Source organism: Mus caroli, unplaced genomic scaffold, assembly GCF_978045245.1.
Source record: "Mus caroli unplaced genomic scaffold, Mus_caroli_1 scaffold_8, whole genome shotgun sequence".
NCBI lineage: Eukaryota > Metazoa > Chordata > Mammalia > Rodentia > Muridae > Mus > Mus caroli.
In genome coordinates this window covers 6,229,990-6,246,219 of record NW_028227263.1, presented here as the reverse complement: position 1 = coordinate 6,246,219, position 16,230 = coordinate 6,229,990, and the positions used below count along the sequence as shown (strand labels likewise).

The 16,230-nt window shown below is 50.3% G+C and overlaps 1 protein-coding gene across 2 annotated transcripts in view; it reads left to right on the top strand.

Moving 5' to 3' along the window:
* Positions 1 to 494: 494 nt before the first annotated feature.
* Inpp5a (inositol polyphosphate-5-phosphatase A) overlaps positions 495 to 16,230 on the top strand; it is a 193,567-nt gene continuing 177,831 nt past the window's right edge. Inside the window, exon 1 of one of the 2 annotated variants that reach the window (XM_021167525.3) lies at positions 495 to 866. In XM_021167525.3, coding sequence (XP_021023184.1) covers positions 792 to 866 — 75 coding nt within the window. In that variant the 5' untranslated portion in view covers positions 495 to 791. The remainder of the gene's footprint in view (positions 867 to 16,230) is intronic. The other variant, XM_021167526.3, reaches the window with a different exon arrangement.

The window sequence follows — 16,230 nt, the reverse complement described above, 5'->3', positions numbered from 1 at the left end:
TTCCACGGGAGGGGGGGGGGGGGAGCAGGACAGAGGTTCCAAGGATCTCCAGGGCTCCCAACAAGAAGGCGGGCTGTTAGTCGTCCAAACTCGCGGCTCCTTTAAGAAGCGCTTTGGTAGCAGGGTCGTGACGTCATGGGAGTGGAGGGTGGAATATGCGCGTAACCGCGGCAGGGCGGGGCAAAGCCAGGGGAGGACTCAGGGGCCTGACTGACAGGAATGCCCCATAGGCCCGCCTCTCCCCCCGCCCATCTGGTGTTGGCTCCGCCCCACCCCAGGCTTAGCTCCTGTGAGCAGGCCCGCCCCTGCACAAACCCCACCCCCAAGCCTGGCTCGGGCCCGAGAACCCGCCCTTCCAGCGGACCCGGAGCCAGGGAGCCTAAGACCCAAGTCTGTAGATTGTGTGCAGGCCCCCGCCCCACAGGGAGGCCCCACCCCCGGCGCGACCGACAGCCCCGCCTTCTAGGGTCCCACCTCCTGTGGGGCGGGACTTGTCCCAGCCGGAGTCGGCGGCGGCGGCTGCGGGAACTTTCCCGGCGGGTCTAATGGCTGCGCGCGGGCCGCTGTGAGGCGCGGCGGCGAGCGGGCGCGGGGCCGCGGAGCAGCGAAGAGCCGCGACCGCGAGGCTGGAGCCCCGGCCAGGCCCGGTCCGACCCGCCAAGCCCGCGATGCGCCCCTGTGCTGTCCCCCGGCGCAGCTGACGCCCCGCGGCCCCGCGAGACCCCAGCCCTACCGGCCCCGCAGGAAGCGGCCGCCGCCACCCAGTCCAGAGCCCGCTCCGCCCGGGCACCATGGCGGGGAAGGCGGCCGCCCCCGGCACCGCGGTCCTGCTGGTCACGGCCAACGTGGGCTCGCTCTTCGACGACGTAAGTGCCGCGCCGTCGGCTAGGGAGGGGCGGTTACGGGCTAGGAGTCTCCCAGCCCGGGACCCTGACATCCCCATTTCCAGTTGGAGACCCTAAATTCCGGCCCCTACAGCGTCTTCTATAGCCGCGGACCCCGGGCCAGTTGTCTTTGGGACGGGTGACTCTGATGCCCCCTACCCACAGCTGGAGACTCCGACCAGGAATTTCCCAAGCCCCAGACAGACCCTGACCCCATAGCAGGGGGGTACCCTAGGCCAGGAAACTTCCAGCTACACACCGGGACCTTAACACCGCTTTTCTGGTACCTGAGACCAAACTCGAAGACTCAGTTTTTGAACCCCTGTCATAACCCATACTACAGAAACCCAGACTCAGTCCAGATCCTTGAATCCTGATGCTGGTTCCTTGCTTTGCTCCCGAGACAGCAAATCCCTATCCTTTTCCTGCTCAGGAACTCCAGAGCCACAAGTACTGACCTGGAATTTTGACCCAGAATCCTGATACTTGGATGTCCTGGCTTCCAAACCCAAGCATACGCTGACCCCAGGTTTTCTGATTCACCCCCTGGCCCCAGTCTCTGACTCTGATCCCCCAAGTCTGATTTCTGATTCCAGAAACCCAGCTTTCAAAAATTTTGGTCCTAGTCCTCTCAACCCATACCACACTGACCCTGAACTCCGAGTCTCTACCCTAAAACCTCAGATCCTACACCTACTCTTGGCCCCAGACTGGGGTCCCTGCCTCTAATTCTACACCCCACCTCCTATCCCTGAACCTTCCTCCCAATAGACCTCAGTCCCAAACCTTGAGCTCCATCATCTGAGTCCTGGTACCTAGATACCATCACTTGGTCTGGTCTTCTGAGGGGCCTGAGGGGTGAGGCACCTCATTTTGCCATGTAACTTGCAATATCACTAGTTCTCAAATGAGGTAGCTCTATTCAAGCCTTGGGGGACTTTATATTCCTGTTTACTAAATGAGAAGGTGCTGAAAAGCTCTTCAAGGCCAAAAAATGATGCCAAAGGCCTTTATCTTGTAGAACGGCTTCTCCAGTCCCACCCTGGAACCCTGGGCTTTCTTCTCCTCTGGGAGGCAGAAGGGAGCTGAGGCCTGGGGCACTGGGAGCTCCCTGGAGCAGGCTGGGGCTGACCTAGTTCAGCATTGCAGCCATGGTGCCACCCCGCTGTTGGTACTTAAACTGCCAACCCAAATAAAGCAGGATGCGGCTCCAAGTGGCATGCTTGTGTAAGAAGAAAGGGTAATGCCACAGATGAAACCTTGGAGCCACTGACTCCCCTTCCTCCCTCTCCATCCCCTTACCTAGGTGAACAGTTGGGATGGTGCCAGGGCATGGATACAGGCCTGATGTAGATTTCAGGCGAGGGTCCTGTTTCCTTCCTGGCAGAGAGCATGGGAGAAGAGTCTCACAGAGCTGGGTTCACAGCCAGCGTAAGCTTGGCTTTTATTAGTAAAAGGCAGGCGTTATTGCTATATTTTGTTATTTTCACTTACAGACATGCCAGTGTTCTAGTTCCCTGCTAGAGAGGCACTGTCTGTCCGCTCAAGCAATGGACAACTTGCTGTAGTTTCACGTGTGATCGTTTTTCCACCAGGGCCTGTATATTTAGCATTCTATTCTAGGCCTTCCAGTAACATGTCACTGTAGCGTGGTTTTTGTTCAGATGATTCAGATCCGTTAGCTGTGGCTTCAAAGCCTCAGAAATGTCAGGAAAATTAGGCATGGTGGGGCACTTTCATCTCCAAGGGAAAATAATTTTGCTGTGAGAAACATTCTTTCTAGTAATTTTTGATTCTGAGTTCTAGAGTTTTTGTTGTGTTTCAATTGGATACGTGCATACTTCTTTCCACTGATATTAAAGAGGGTGACTTAATTCACCCTCTGTATGTATAGAGCCCTTACATAGCTCTCACTGGCCAGGTACTTAGAGTGTGGACTAGGCAGATGGCTCTACCTGCATCTGCTGGGATTAAAGGTGGTATAACCACTATGGCCACCTTAACCCACTTTTTAGCAACATGGTATCTGAATTTTTACTTGTTTTCTTAAGGCTCTCTGAAGTTTTACACTATATTTATATCGAAAAAGAGTGTCTTTTTTTTTTTTTTTTTGGTTTTACGAGACAGGGTTTCTCTGTGTAGCCCTGGCTGTCCTGGAGCTCACTTTGTAGACCAGGCTGGCCTTGAACTCAGAAATCCGCCTGCCTCTGCCTCCCGAGTGCTGGGATTAAAGGTGTGCGCCACCACGCCTGGCTAAGAGTATCTGTCTTAATGAATTGTACCTAAGTTAATTCCAAACCAGTCCCCAGGGACAGGCATGCCCTCAATGGAGTGACCAAGAAGGGCACACTCATATTCTGTGGCCTGCTTCCTTGGTCAGGCTCTGGGTGCTGTGGGAAAGAAGCTGGGTAGAGAAAGTGGCCAATTCTCAAGTGAGGTAGATTTTAATTCCTCAGTGCTGCTGGACTTAAAGAGTGCTTGTGCTGGACTGTGCACCTTGGTGTGCCATGCACCCCTGGTGACAGATGGATCTCTCCAGCGGGGTAAAGAAGTTCTTGCTGTGGGAAACAAACACTACCCTGCCCAGGGCCTGAGCAGTTGCTTGAGGGAATCAGCTCCCAGGAGGAAAGTGTCCCATTTGAAACAGTCATGCTGGCTCCAAAGGCAGTTTTTCCTTTTATGCACAAGCAGTAGGTGGTTTGTTTCTGCATTTGTAGTTTCAGAAGTCTCCCCTCCTATGCTCTGATCCTCTTCCTAATCCAGAGGTGACCCCTCCTAAAACATCATGTACATTTTTTTTTTTTAAATTGGGGGTTGAACCCTGGCCTTCCCTGCTTAGCTATAGCCCATGTATGTAAATTTTAATCATAGCTTTGTCGTCAGTACCCTGGGATCTCCAGAACATCTTGTTCAGCCTGCTCTTGTCTCACCAGCAATCCTGGCTGGCATCCTTGCCTGGCAGGATGGCCCACTGCAGTTACTGAGCTGTGCTGCTGAGGGCCTTCTGGTGGCGTGGAGCCCTTTGACCTTGTGGTCTTGTCCAAAGGCATCGCTGTAGGTAGACTTGTTTCATGTTCTTAGCAACTGTGGAAGACCCCACAGAGTTTGCCTGTGTGCGTGTGTGTGTGTGTGTGTGTGTGCGTGTGTTGTACTATCAGTACTCATTGTGTTAAATGTCAAACTGAAAATGTTAAGCACACAACATCATGGGACACTCTGCTTAATGGCAGAGGAATTGGTCGCTTATACCCAGCACCAGGGCAGGGAAGCTCTACAGTCCCTTGAGTGAGAGTGAGACAGTTAAAGTCATTGCACAGTGTTAGGAAAACACACCTTTGGCTCAGCCAGTCTTTGGGAGAAGAGTCTGCAGCCTCTGTCCCAGCTGGTGACCCTTCAGAAGTGTCTTTACATTACAGGGAGCCAGGGGCACCTGATAACTTTCTCATTTTCTAGTAGTGACTGCCACATTGCCTCTGGCTGATACCTAGTTTGATTGAATGTCACTAGGAGAGAGGGAATGGGTGACCCGGGCCATGCCTATGATTGTTCTGCCGATCTGGCTGGTGCTTTAACCACTGTGTTTGTGGCTCTAGACTCCATACTTGTGGACTAGTAGTGACTGAGAAGGTAAATGCTTGCAGACATGCTTCAGAGTTCTCCCGCCCTTACATGGTCAGGCGGTGTTGGCCTGGTCCTGCGATGTACTCAGAGTAAGATGTTATTTAGAGCTTGTTTCCTGCTTTGCTTAGTTAACTCCCAAGTGACCCTTTCCAGGCAGACATGGTCTTGCAGAACTGGCAGTGTCAGTAGGGACCAAGGGTCCCTAGTCAGCAAATGTTTTTGAGCCACGGGACAGAGGGAGGCAAGTCAGAACTGCTGTGGGTGGGTGGACTCCAGGCAGACACCTTGGCCCATTTCTCTCCCGCCTCCCTTTTCAGCTTTGTCCTCTTTGCCAGTTTTTCACCATTAATGTGGAAGGGGCTATAGTCTGCCTTGCACAAGCCTGTTCTGTCCTAGAGGGCAGTCTCCACCTCACTCCTCTTCCCAGGTTCTGTTCCACACTTCCTCACTCTGGGATCCTTGATGCCAGGACTAGGGTCACTTCCTTGCAATAGCTCTAGAACATTCAAGTCGCTTCACAGAGAAGCCCTGTATATTGGCTTCACCCTCCATTGCTACTGCCCGCTACTAGAATGTTTGCCATCTCTGTGGATTTGTCTATTTGGAGTTTCCTGGTTCCTGGAAGTAGACCTGTGGAGAATGTGGCATGTGTGTGTGTGTGTGTATTTTTTTCCAGGTATGTGCTTTGCCTACATGTATGTATGTGTAGCACATATGTGCCTGGTACCCACAGAGGTTAGAAGAAGGCTTCAGATCCCCTGGGAGTGGAGTTACAGACAGTTGTGAGCTGCCATGTAGGTGCTGGGAATCAAACTTTGGTTCTCTTCAAGAGCAACAAGTACTCTTAACAGCTTAGCCAGCTCTTCAGTCCCCTGTCCCCATTCATTTCATGTCCCCCCTAGTGGTTCTTGGTTCCCTCTATCCTCCCCAGTACCTAACATTGCTCTTCTTTCTAAGACTTGGCTTCTTGGAGACCCTGTATTTGCTTTTCCTTTCTCTCTTCTCAGGGTGGTACAGCCAGGCCGGTGTAGCCCTTCCCTGGCCATGCTCACGTCTGGTCCTCACATAGCTTCCATTGCTCTGTGATACCCCAAACTGCAAACAAACTGAGGCTACAACAGTCTTGCGAAGCACAGGGCACCCAGCCAGGCCCACTGCAATTTTTCTCCACAGAAAACCAGCACCCTTTTTAAAGTTATTTGTAAATGCGCATGCACACACAAGAGTGTGCACATGAATATAGTGCCTATCAAGGCCAGAAGAGGGCACCTATCCCTTGGAATTGGGTGCTAGGAACTGAACTTGGGTCCTCTGCAAGAGCGATAGGATACATGTGCGCTTAAGACAGTTCCCTGAAGTGAGACTGTTGCACGTGTCTTTTTTTTTCTCTTGGGCAGAGCATGTGGTTGCCAGTGGCTTGGCCTTTCCTGCTGGAAATGGCTACTTTCAATGTTTAGAATTTTGAGAATGGCTAGAAACCTGGTATTGTCTGTTTCCAGGCTGTGAATGCCCCCTCCCCTTAACTCTTTCCCAGTGTGAAAGACTGGGACCACGTGTCTCTTCACCTCTCCCTAGTTGGTCTTACAATAGTTAGGTGGCTGAGGAGTCTCAGTATTCTTCCTTTTGGCCGTGCTGTTTGTGACCAGAGATTTCAGCAAGCAGTCTGAGTTGCAGTCAGTTTTCCGAATCTGTAGGACAGACCCAGCACTTGTCTCCCGGGGTGGTGGGATCAAATGAGACACTATTGCAACATTTATGCTACTGTTACTGGTGCCTCTGGCCATGGTAGGAAACCATTTCTGACTTGTAAACACAGGTGATTTTCCACAGACATCATTTCCTGGCTTCTTTCAATGTTTAGAATTTTGGGAGACATTGTTTAGACTTTTGAGATACACCTGGTGGTCCTCTGCTTCCCTGCTCTGCTTGTCCGGCACCCCAGCTCTATTCCAGTGTGAAGGGAGGAGGACCATGTGTTACTGACTAGCCTGTGAGGGTGCAGCATCTCTCTCCATGTGGCCTCGTCCATCCTTCATGCTTTCATTGCTCCAGAGGTGCTGAGGGGCATGGGTACATGGGAACGGCTTGGAATATTAAATATTTTCCCATCTTTGAAGTCAGCACTGAGGGTGGAGCTGTTGGAGGGCAGAGCTCTTGGATCCTCTAGTGACATCTGGGGGTAGTTGTGTTCACAAAGCCCACTCAGGCACCTGAGCAGTCTTAGCATTCAGGGGTCCTCCTCCCAGTAGCAGCTAGCTGTGGGGCGGGGAGGCTCTGCTTGCTTTTGGAATCTATGGTGGGTATTTTCATGGACTTGGTGGTCTGATTGGGAAGTCCCAAAAGCCCAGGAGTCCCTGTCCCAGGCAGTAAGACTACAGTTGAGAGGCTTAGACTTAGGAAGAGTAACCAGTTGCTTGTCTTCTGTCCTGAGCTGTTCAACAACAGCAATGTTCACACTGGGTTTCCTACCCCGATGCAAGCTTACTGAGCGACCATGTGCCTGAGACAGAGAAGATAGACTTGTTCTCCTCCCAGTGCAGTAGCTGAGTCCTTTTCAGTAGGACACTTGGGACTCTCCCACACTCTCCAAAGGCCTCAGGAGGTGCCTGTGCTGGCCAGACTCTTGGTTCTGTTAGTCAGTTAGGTAAGGCCTTGGCTAGCTAGGTCTGCCTTGAAAACACCCTTGGAGTTGCAGGGAGGGAATTTGTAAGCTTTGGTGGCCATTTCTGACTGTCCTTTTCCTGAAGAATAGTTTAGGGTGTGGCCTTCAGGCATGGTGAAACCTAGAAAGGTCCAGCACTAATTCTCAGGGAAGGTAGCCTAATCTTGAACCTCTCAAAGGACTAAGGGCCCTGGTGTAAACCTCCTGACGAGATACGGTGGTGAGAAAACTTTCTGGGCTCTCCTTAATGATGAAGAAGAATGGAGCTTTCAAAATGTAAGACCAGTGAGAGGCCATTGCCTGTTTTCATGTGAGGAGAATTTTGATTCAGATATGGAAATCCTACTCTGATTTAATAAATACTCTAGTATTGGCAGATTGGGGGTGTGGTCTACCAACTTAATGCAGCCTCCCTGCAGGCTTTGTGGGAGGTTGGCTCCTAAGCACACAATTTCTCGCAACTGCTCTGTTTTGTGAGTGTGCCTTTGGACTCCCATCTTCGAGACACTTGAGTCACTGTTGTGTCTGTGCTTGGCATTAGTGATGAGTGCACTCCTGGTGCACTGCCTGCACAGCTCCCCAACAGTTAAACTGTGAAAGGTTGTTCTGAGAGGCGTCTGCCCTATGCCACAAGGAGGAGCTGAGCCAGCTGGTTCTCTATAGGATTGCTTGCTTGTATAGATCAACTCTGATGCAGAGGGTCTCAGGCCCTGGAGGGGCTCTAGGTGGGCTGAGCTTGCTGTTGATGTCAGGGATCCTAGCTAGAAGTATGCCCTGAGTGTGGTACCAAGACACTAGTGCTCTGCAAGTCCAGAACACCGCCTCTGGTGTTGTTTCCCTTTCGCAGCCTTCAGCTCATTTCCAGGAGTGTCTCCATGGGCTAGTTATTGCAGAGTCTTGACAGACTGATTGGCCATTGTGACCGCGGGCCATTTGTCTTCATGACTTATCTCTCTGATGAGGGTATGGTGCCTTTCCTTGGAGTTTGCTGAGGCTTCAGGTTATTCTCCATGCCCTCTGTCCTGGGGTATGCATGCAGAATAGCGCTGCCTGCACATGTTGGAACTGCTAGACCAGCTCCTGTCCTCTGGTCTGGTCCTGCTCAACCTCTGAACTGACTGCACCTCAGAGCAGATTAATTTGCATTAATCTGACCCTCACTCTCTGCATCGCAAACAAGTCTGTTACCTCACATGGTTGGTTCCAGCTGGTGTGCCTGCCACTCTTCCCTCTCAGATTGCTCCCAGGCCCTTTTCTCCCCTTGGAGGTTCAGATAGACCACACTCTGAGTCAGTGTGGACCCCGGAGCCTGCTACCATCCTTTCTTTCTTTCTTTCTTTCTTTCTTTCTTTCTTTCTTTCTTTCTTTCTTTTTAAGATTTATTTATTATTGTATCTAAGTACACTGTAGCTAGCTGTCTTCAGACACTCCAGAAGAGGGAGTCAGATCTCATTACAGATGGTTGTGAGCCACCATGTGGTTGCTGGGATTTGAACTCAGGAACTTTGGAAGAGCAGTCAGTGCTCTTAACAGCTGAGCTATCTCTCCAGCCCCGCTACCATTCTTTAAAAGTATATTTATATTTATTTGCATGTGTATACACACACACACACCCGTGGAGAACAGAAGAGGACATTGAATCCTCTGGAGCTGGAGTTACAGGTGGCTGTGAGCTGCCCAGTCTGTGTGCTGGAAGCAAAGTTGGGTCTTCTGGAAGAGCACTGCCTTCATAACTGTGAGCCGGGGCTTCTGGGCTCCCCCTCCCCTTTTCTGATCAGACATGTGACCTTGGTTTATCTTCTGTTTCTGCCTATTTCTGCTTCAGCAAGCAGGAATCACACCTGGAAATCTGGTTAAGGATGCTACAGCAGAGAGTGGGGGGTACCTGCCTTTGCCAGTGCTGCTGGGCAAGGACAGGACTGCCCTCCTAGTCCGATGTGGGGAACTTGCTGTGGGTCCCTTGGGACAGCATCCTCATCTTCACTGTCTCTCTGGGTGCTGAGCTGCTGCCAGATGGCTGGGCAGCCACTCACTGAGCCTGAACACATGTGGCTAACGGTTGCAGCCTCCTGTCTGACCTGGCACTGTTCCCAGAGGAACCTCATCTGCTGCATCTCTGCTGTCTGGCTGCCTCGGCCTTTGGGAACACTTGGGACTCCTGCACTGGTGCGGTCTCCCCTGCTCGTGTTCTTATACCCTCTTCCCCCTCACAGTGCTTGTTGCTCAAGTAGGACACATCTCTACATCCGTGGCTTCTGAACAGCTGTTCTTTCCCAGGAACTCCTCCAGACCCCTGCAGGGGCAGGAGGCTCTCCTTGATGCTTTCAAGACCAGCTTATGTCCTAGCTTTGGGCAGTATGTTTAGAGCACTCCTTGCCTGCGTCCTCCTTCTCCAACATGAAGTGATTCCAGGTTTTGCTTTGTCCTGTCATTTTTACCTGTTGACAGCTTTCAACATATATATTGCCTCCAGGTGTCTGTCCTCTGACAGCAAGACTGCATGATTTGGGGATCTCTACAAGTGGATAGAGGGTGCAAGTGGGGAGCTGGCAGGTTTCCTTGAGAGCTGATGCCCATTCCATGTCAGGATGAAGGTGGAGGATGGGTGGAAGAGTCTTTAGCCAGCTGACAGCAGAGTGCTGCCCTGGCACAGTGACGTTAGCATTGGCTGTGCTTGTGTCTCATGGTGCCGTGGGGTAAGTACGGTCCAGTGCACTCCTGTGCTTAGTGGAAAAGTCTCTTTCTTGGACTGTAGCTCTTTTCCCTTTTCCTTTAAGAAGTTTTATTGAGGAATAATTTGCATACCACACAATTTACCTAGGAGGCTGCACAGGTCAATGGCTTTCGGAAAATGCCTGCATTTATGCAGCTGTTGCCACGAAGCAGTTTTGCAACACTTCCCACCTGGCCCTCATCAGTGCTCAGCCCTGGCTCTTTGCCCCACCCACCTCAGCTCTGCTGACCTGTAGAATGCTGCCTTTCCTGCAGTTTCCATGTCACGGAATCATATGATATTCAGTCTGATGTCAGGTTTCTTTCAGTGAGCACAGTGTGATGATTTTGAGGTTCCTGGGTTGTGTGTGTCAACAGTTGACCTGTCTCGTGGCTGAGTTGTATTGTACTGTATGGTCACATGGTTCACTCATTCCCAGTAGTTAGGCCTTGGGGGCGGGGCGGGGGGGTACAGTGAGTGAGTAAACATTGTTTCTATGGACTTAAGTGCTTGTATTCCTGGGGCTTTCGGTTCTGTGTGAGTGTGGGTGTGGGTGTGGGTGCTTGCTTCCCTGGGGATGGTTGAGCAGTCAGTGTGTGTGTGTGTGTGTGTGTGTCTGGGTGTGCACCATTTCGTACTCTGTGGTACCTTCCTGATGATGAGCGGGCATGGAGTGCCCTGTGGGTTTCAATTGTGTTTCTAGCCTTTTCTTTTACATGTAGGCTCACCCTACAAGTTGGTTCCTTTGCCAGGTTGGTAACCACTTTTGGCAATGACTGTAGTGGCCAGCTCCATGGCTGCTGACCTGCTCAGCTCTCTAGGAGGGGTACAAGGTGCTGGGACCCCCACTGGAGGCCCCATTTACTTGGACAGACAGGTTGGTGTCATAATGTTCCTTCACTAAGCACAGTTAATTCAGGTGAAGCAGGAGTAGACATACTCTCAGGAGCAAGAACCCCGTGGAAGGTCCTCTTCTGCTGCCTACAGGTGCAGGGCACATGCCAGTGTTGAGGTGTAAGGGCCCTGCAGTCCAACCCATGCCTGTCAATCTCTATGGGGATGTGGTGGTGGTGGGGCTTTTTCAGGGCTCCTCAGTGCCTATTGGCCTACTACTCTTATCCTTTCACAATTACCTTCTCCCTGGGAGTCTGGGTGTGTGTCTATATCCGTGTGTGAGTGTGAGAGGTACTTTATGGCTGTGGCTCTGTGGACCTATCACCCAGGCTCTATGTAGGATTGTGGTCATACTGGGGATGAGTCCTGGCATGCTAGGGTGGGGGCATTGTTGCCAGGCTGGGTGTTTCTGTGGCTTAGCAGTTGCATTCCTTGAGGTTCCATGGGAAACATCTGTCTGGCCTTCTTGGCAGCAGGTGGCTATCTTGGCTTAGGCCCATCAAACCAGCCACTATAGAAGAGCAGCGGGTGCTAATTGCAGCTGGGAGGCATCTGGCTGCCTCATTGGTGGAGGAAGAGGCAGGGAGAATTTGGTCTTGTTTCTCTATTTAGGAGGATACTTGTCTAAGGCAGTGGGGTGATGGGCTGTCAGGCTTGGTGGGCCACTGCACCTTTTCTTGTTTCTCTGGGCCCCTCAGCATTGCAGGACCATCTTGTCAGGCCTGGTGTTTGCCTCTTCGGGAGTTGGGCATTGGGAAGGCTTGGGTGTGTGGCCCTGGCCCTATTTGGGCTTGAGGCTCCATTACTCTAGACGCTATCTGGGGGCTTGAGAAGGGGCCAGGGAGGCTTACCCTTTGGCCTTGTGCAGCCTCATCTTTGGGCGTCTGGCTCTGACCAGCCAGGTGACACACATGTGGGGGCTGAGAGTGGCTTGGCAGCTTCCTTATGTGGATTCTCCAAGCCTTATGCTGGAGGTGAGACCTACCTATGCAGGTGACATCTAGGGTCATTTGTCATCTGGAGTCACTCTCCTAGGGCTTGTTCTCTTGGGATGGCATCTGTGTGAGGAGCAGGCATATTTCTGGGAACATGTTTTGCTGTTCTTCTTCGTCACGGGTTGGGTTTCTCAGATCTGTCATAACTTCCTGTTTTCTTGTAACGACCTGGGGCCCTCACTGTTGCAGTCAGGTGGTGTACCCTGTCACTGTCCAGGTGGGAGGAGAGGGCTGGGTCATGTGGAAAACAGGAGAGAGCCATGGAAACTGACCAGGAAGTAAACAAAACAGTACCCTGGTGACAGACTCAAGGTTGTCTGAGACTCTTAGGGGGTCAGATGGGGTCTCATTTCCCAACCTGCCTCATTTGATGCAGGGGCTTTGGGGTCTCCCAGACCAGCTTGGTGTTACATTTCATGTGCTTCTGCTGTGTCTTAGCAGAAAGACATGGCCTGGAGAGAGCATGCTGGTGAGTGAGGAGAGGCCTCTGGCGTGTTTTTTTTGGGGGGGGGGGGCGGGGTGAGGGTTCAGTGTGCGGTTGGTCCACTAGATGCAGTCCAAGGTCTGCACCCTCATGGTTCTGGGGGTTCTGCCTCCCCTGCAAAGACACCTGGTGATCCACCTTCCCCACAGGGAACCTATTCCCCTAGCTTTGGGACATAATTCTGAATGAGAAGGTAGGTCTTCATGGAGCTGGTCTCAAAGAATGGCCTAGAACACATTCTCTGATGTTGAGACCACACAGCCTCTGGTGTGCCTGTCCTGAATGTTTTGGTTTGGAAGATCTAAGTTAGCTGGGAAAGTCAAAAGGAGTGACTGTTGGGGTACTGTGCCATAAGATCAGAGTCAGGAAGTGGGGAGCTGTGTGGCTGATACGACTTACAGAAGTAGGAACAGGCACTGTGTGCTAAGAGGTGCCGTGTGCTAATGCTTCCAGGCCCCTGCTTCTTTTCAGTGAACAAGGTCATTGTCCTCTGTCTGTGTCTAGTGGGAGGGTGTGGTGCGTTGTGGAGTGCCATGTCAGCTCCATTGCTACCGTTGACCCTCAGAGTGAGGGCTTGAGTCCAGTTGAGCCCCTGAGCTGACTGTAAATTGTTAAACATTTATCTACTGATCAGCAGCTGCTCCCATGGAAGAAGAGATGTTGCATTGAATGTAGGGTTCGGGGAGTCTAGGAGCATCAAGTGACTTGGGACTTCTGGGCTCTTGTGGGTGTTCCTGTGATTGAACGGCAGGAGCCTGGACAGTAGGGACATTGTGGTGTACCTAAGAACTGTGGATAACAGACTAAAAGATACCAACACTTGATCTTTCCATTGTTTTTTGAATAAAATTCTACTTGGGGGAGATCAGATATACCCTAGTGTTAATGGAAATCAACACCTATGCTTTGATGATCTCATGACTCTATTCTCCTATAGTGGTGTGTAAAATAGATGCATAACACTGACACCCCCCCGCCCCGTTCACATTCTGGAGGAACTAAATGCTGTGAGCTGTGTGGCCTACATAGGTGTGAAGTGGAGGGGCTTCACAGTCTCTCCGTGGTGTTTGCATTAGGGTCTGTCCTATTGATGAGATGCTGACTTGCAGCATCCTTGTAGGAGAGCGCTCAGCACTCACCTGCTGGAGTCGGCTTACCTCCCTGGCTGGAGGCTGTTCATGGAGCAAATCTAGGTAGTATCGGTTCAGATCGGAGTCCGTAGGCACTTGGCAGAATGCCACCTGTTGAAATATCCAGGTTCTCGTGTCTGACTGAGGGCAATGAATTGAATTGGATTGGGGACACATGGTTAGAAAAAGAAATAGGCAGTTGATTAGGAAGAAAAGTCCTCTTGGGAATGGAACAGACTAGTGAGCTGAGGTTAAATCCTCCAAAGTCGTAGCCACAGAGAGCTTGACTCTGTATAGGACATTTACATAGTATCCCCAGCTTTTCTGCTTCCACGCAGACTTCCCTTAGACTAGCTCTGTTCCTTATATGAAGCCCGCTTGGGAGATAGGCATTGGATATCTGTGAATTCAAGGCCAGCTTGGTCTACGTAGTGAATTCCAGGCTAGCCAGAGCCACATGGTAAGACCCTGTCCCCCAAACAAAACAAAATGAACACACAAAAGGTTTATTGTTATGTATGTGTCTGTGTGTATATGTCTGACTGTTCCACATGTGTACCGCATGGGTGCAGATGCCCTTGGTGGCCATAAGGGGGAGTCAGATCCCCTGAAATTGGAGTTACAAGCAGTTGCGAGCTGCCTGATGTGGGTTCTGGATATTTCCTATGAATGGGATCCAGCAGCCCATGTCCTGTCTGATGCTTTGACTCTGCCCGCTATTTTCTGGGATGGCCCATGGTGCGGCATTGTGATACTTCATTCAGTTTGTGACCTAGTGCTACATTTCATTGTGTGATACACTGCATTTTGTGTGGTATTGACGGCACTTGGCTGTCACAGATAGGGCTGCTGTGACTATCCACGCACGAGCTTTTGTAAGTTTCTGTTTTCTTGGGTGTAAACCCAGCTGTAGTGGTGCTGGCCAGAGGAGCTTAGCTTTTGAGGAACTGCCGCTGGGTGCTTTCCACAGTCAGACTGTTTCATGTTCTACTAGCAGTGACAGTTCCAGCGTTTCCACATCCCCAAGCAGCATTTGTTATGGCTCATCTTTGGTGATAGCTGTCCTGGTAGGTGTAGAGTGACATCTTCCTGGGGTGTGGCGTGCAGCTCCCCGATGTTGAGTTTCTCCATGAGCTTAGTGGGTATTTATATGTCTGCTTTGCAGATTCAAATCTGCAGCACATTTTAACTTTTGTTTAACTGTTGAATTGTTAGAATCCTATCTAATATCCTGTTTTGGATATTAGACCCTTAACAGCTGTGTGATTCACAAATTGTTCCCTCGTTTGGTGTATTGTATTCATTTCTTGAGTGTTATTTGAGGCGGGAATGATATTAACTTTGATGGACTCTGCCTTGCCTCTTCCTTGGTTGTTTGTATATAGGCTGAGGTTACATGTTTTCCTCTTAAGACCTACAGTCACACGAGGTAGGGCTTTACAGTCTTGTCATTCCAGTAGCACTGATTGAAAAGACTCTTATTCCCCACTGGGCCATCTTACCACTCAGGTCGAAATTTTAATTGGACGTGAACTTACACATCTATTTCTCGGCTCTCTGCTTGACATGTCCGCCCTTTTGCTGGCGTCACAGACTCTATCGATCCCTGTAGCATTTTAGCAAACTTTGGGGTCAGAAGTGTGAGTCCCCTAATTGTTTTGTTTTTGTTCTGAGTCTTGTCTTGGCCATTTCCTTTTCATTTCTGTACGAGTTTCAGTCTTAACGTGTCAGGTTCTACAAAAAAGCCAGCTTGAACTTGGATAGAGGTTGTTACTAGTCTGTAGGTTCTTCAAGGGAGTGTTAATCATTTGCAATGGTGTTCTTCCAATCAGGGTGAGTTCATCTTAATTTCTTCTTACTTTATTGATCTTTTTAAAAGTTAACATACAAAATAAGATCTTTCTTACACACACACACACACACTCACAACTCACACACATACACTCACACAACTCATCCACACACCCACGCACTCATATACATCACACTCATATACACACACTCACACCAAACTCATATACACACTCACACACTCATACCACACACTTCATATACACACTCATATACATACACTCATACCACACATCATACACATACTCACACACACACACACACTCATATGCACACTCGCACCACACTCCCATACACACACACTTACACACACCATTGTACTTTGCTTATTTACTTTCCTACTATCTTTCCCACCTCTTCAACTAATTTCATTGATGTTTAAAAACTATTTTATAGGTCTTGAACTTGGGTTAAATTTATCCTAATTGTTGTGTTTGTGGGTGATCTTTTGAGAGTTTTCCTTTCTGAGTAAGTTGTGCTGGTTTGCATCTTGCTAGGAATCCTTTGGGCACCTGGCTGCTTTTCTCACTGGTCCATGGTTGCTCACACATTTCTTGTGGTCCTTTCCTCTCTGTAAGGCTGGAGATAGCAGCTTGTCTTTCCTTCATGAGGTTAGTAGCTGCATCTTTCTCTGGCTGTCTATTGCGGGCTCACCAGTCTTGCTGATTTTTTGGATCCTCAGGTTTCTTCTGTCCTCTGGTGTTGGCTGTATTCAGGGTTAAACCACACAGAGCCTTTCTTGAGTGTTCTGTCTCACCCTCCTGCCTTCACCGCTTTGTCCCACACTAAGCTGATGTGTGAGAGCAGCTGAGCAGACTGTGTGTCCTCTGCAGGGTGAAGAGGTTCACCTTTTTTTGAGCATCCTGAGTCAGTTTGAGGCTTTGCTCACGTTTGCATAAGCCTTGGGAGAACCTCATCAGGGGCACCTTTGTTGACTTAATATGTAGGTGGAATAAGCAGGCACCAGGTGAGGGTCAGCTTCCAACAGAAAGATGA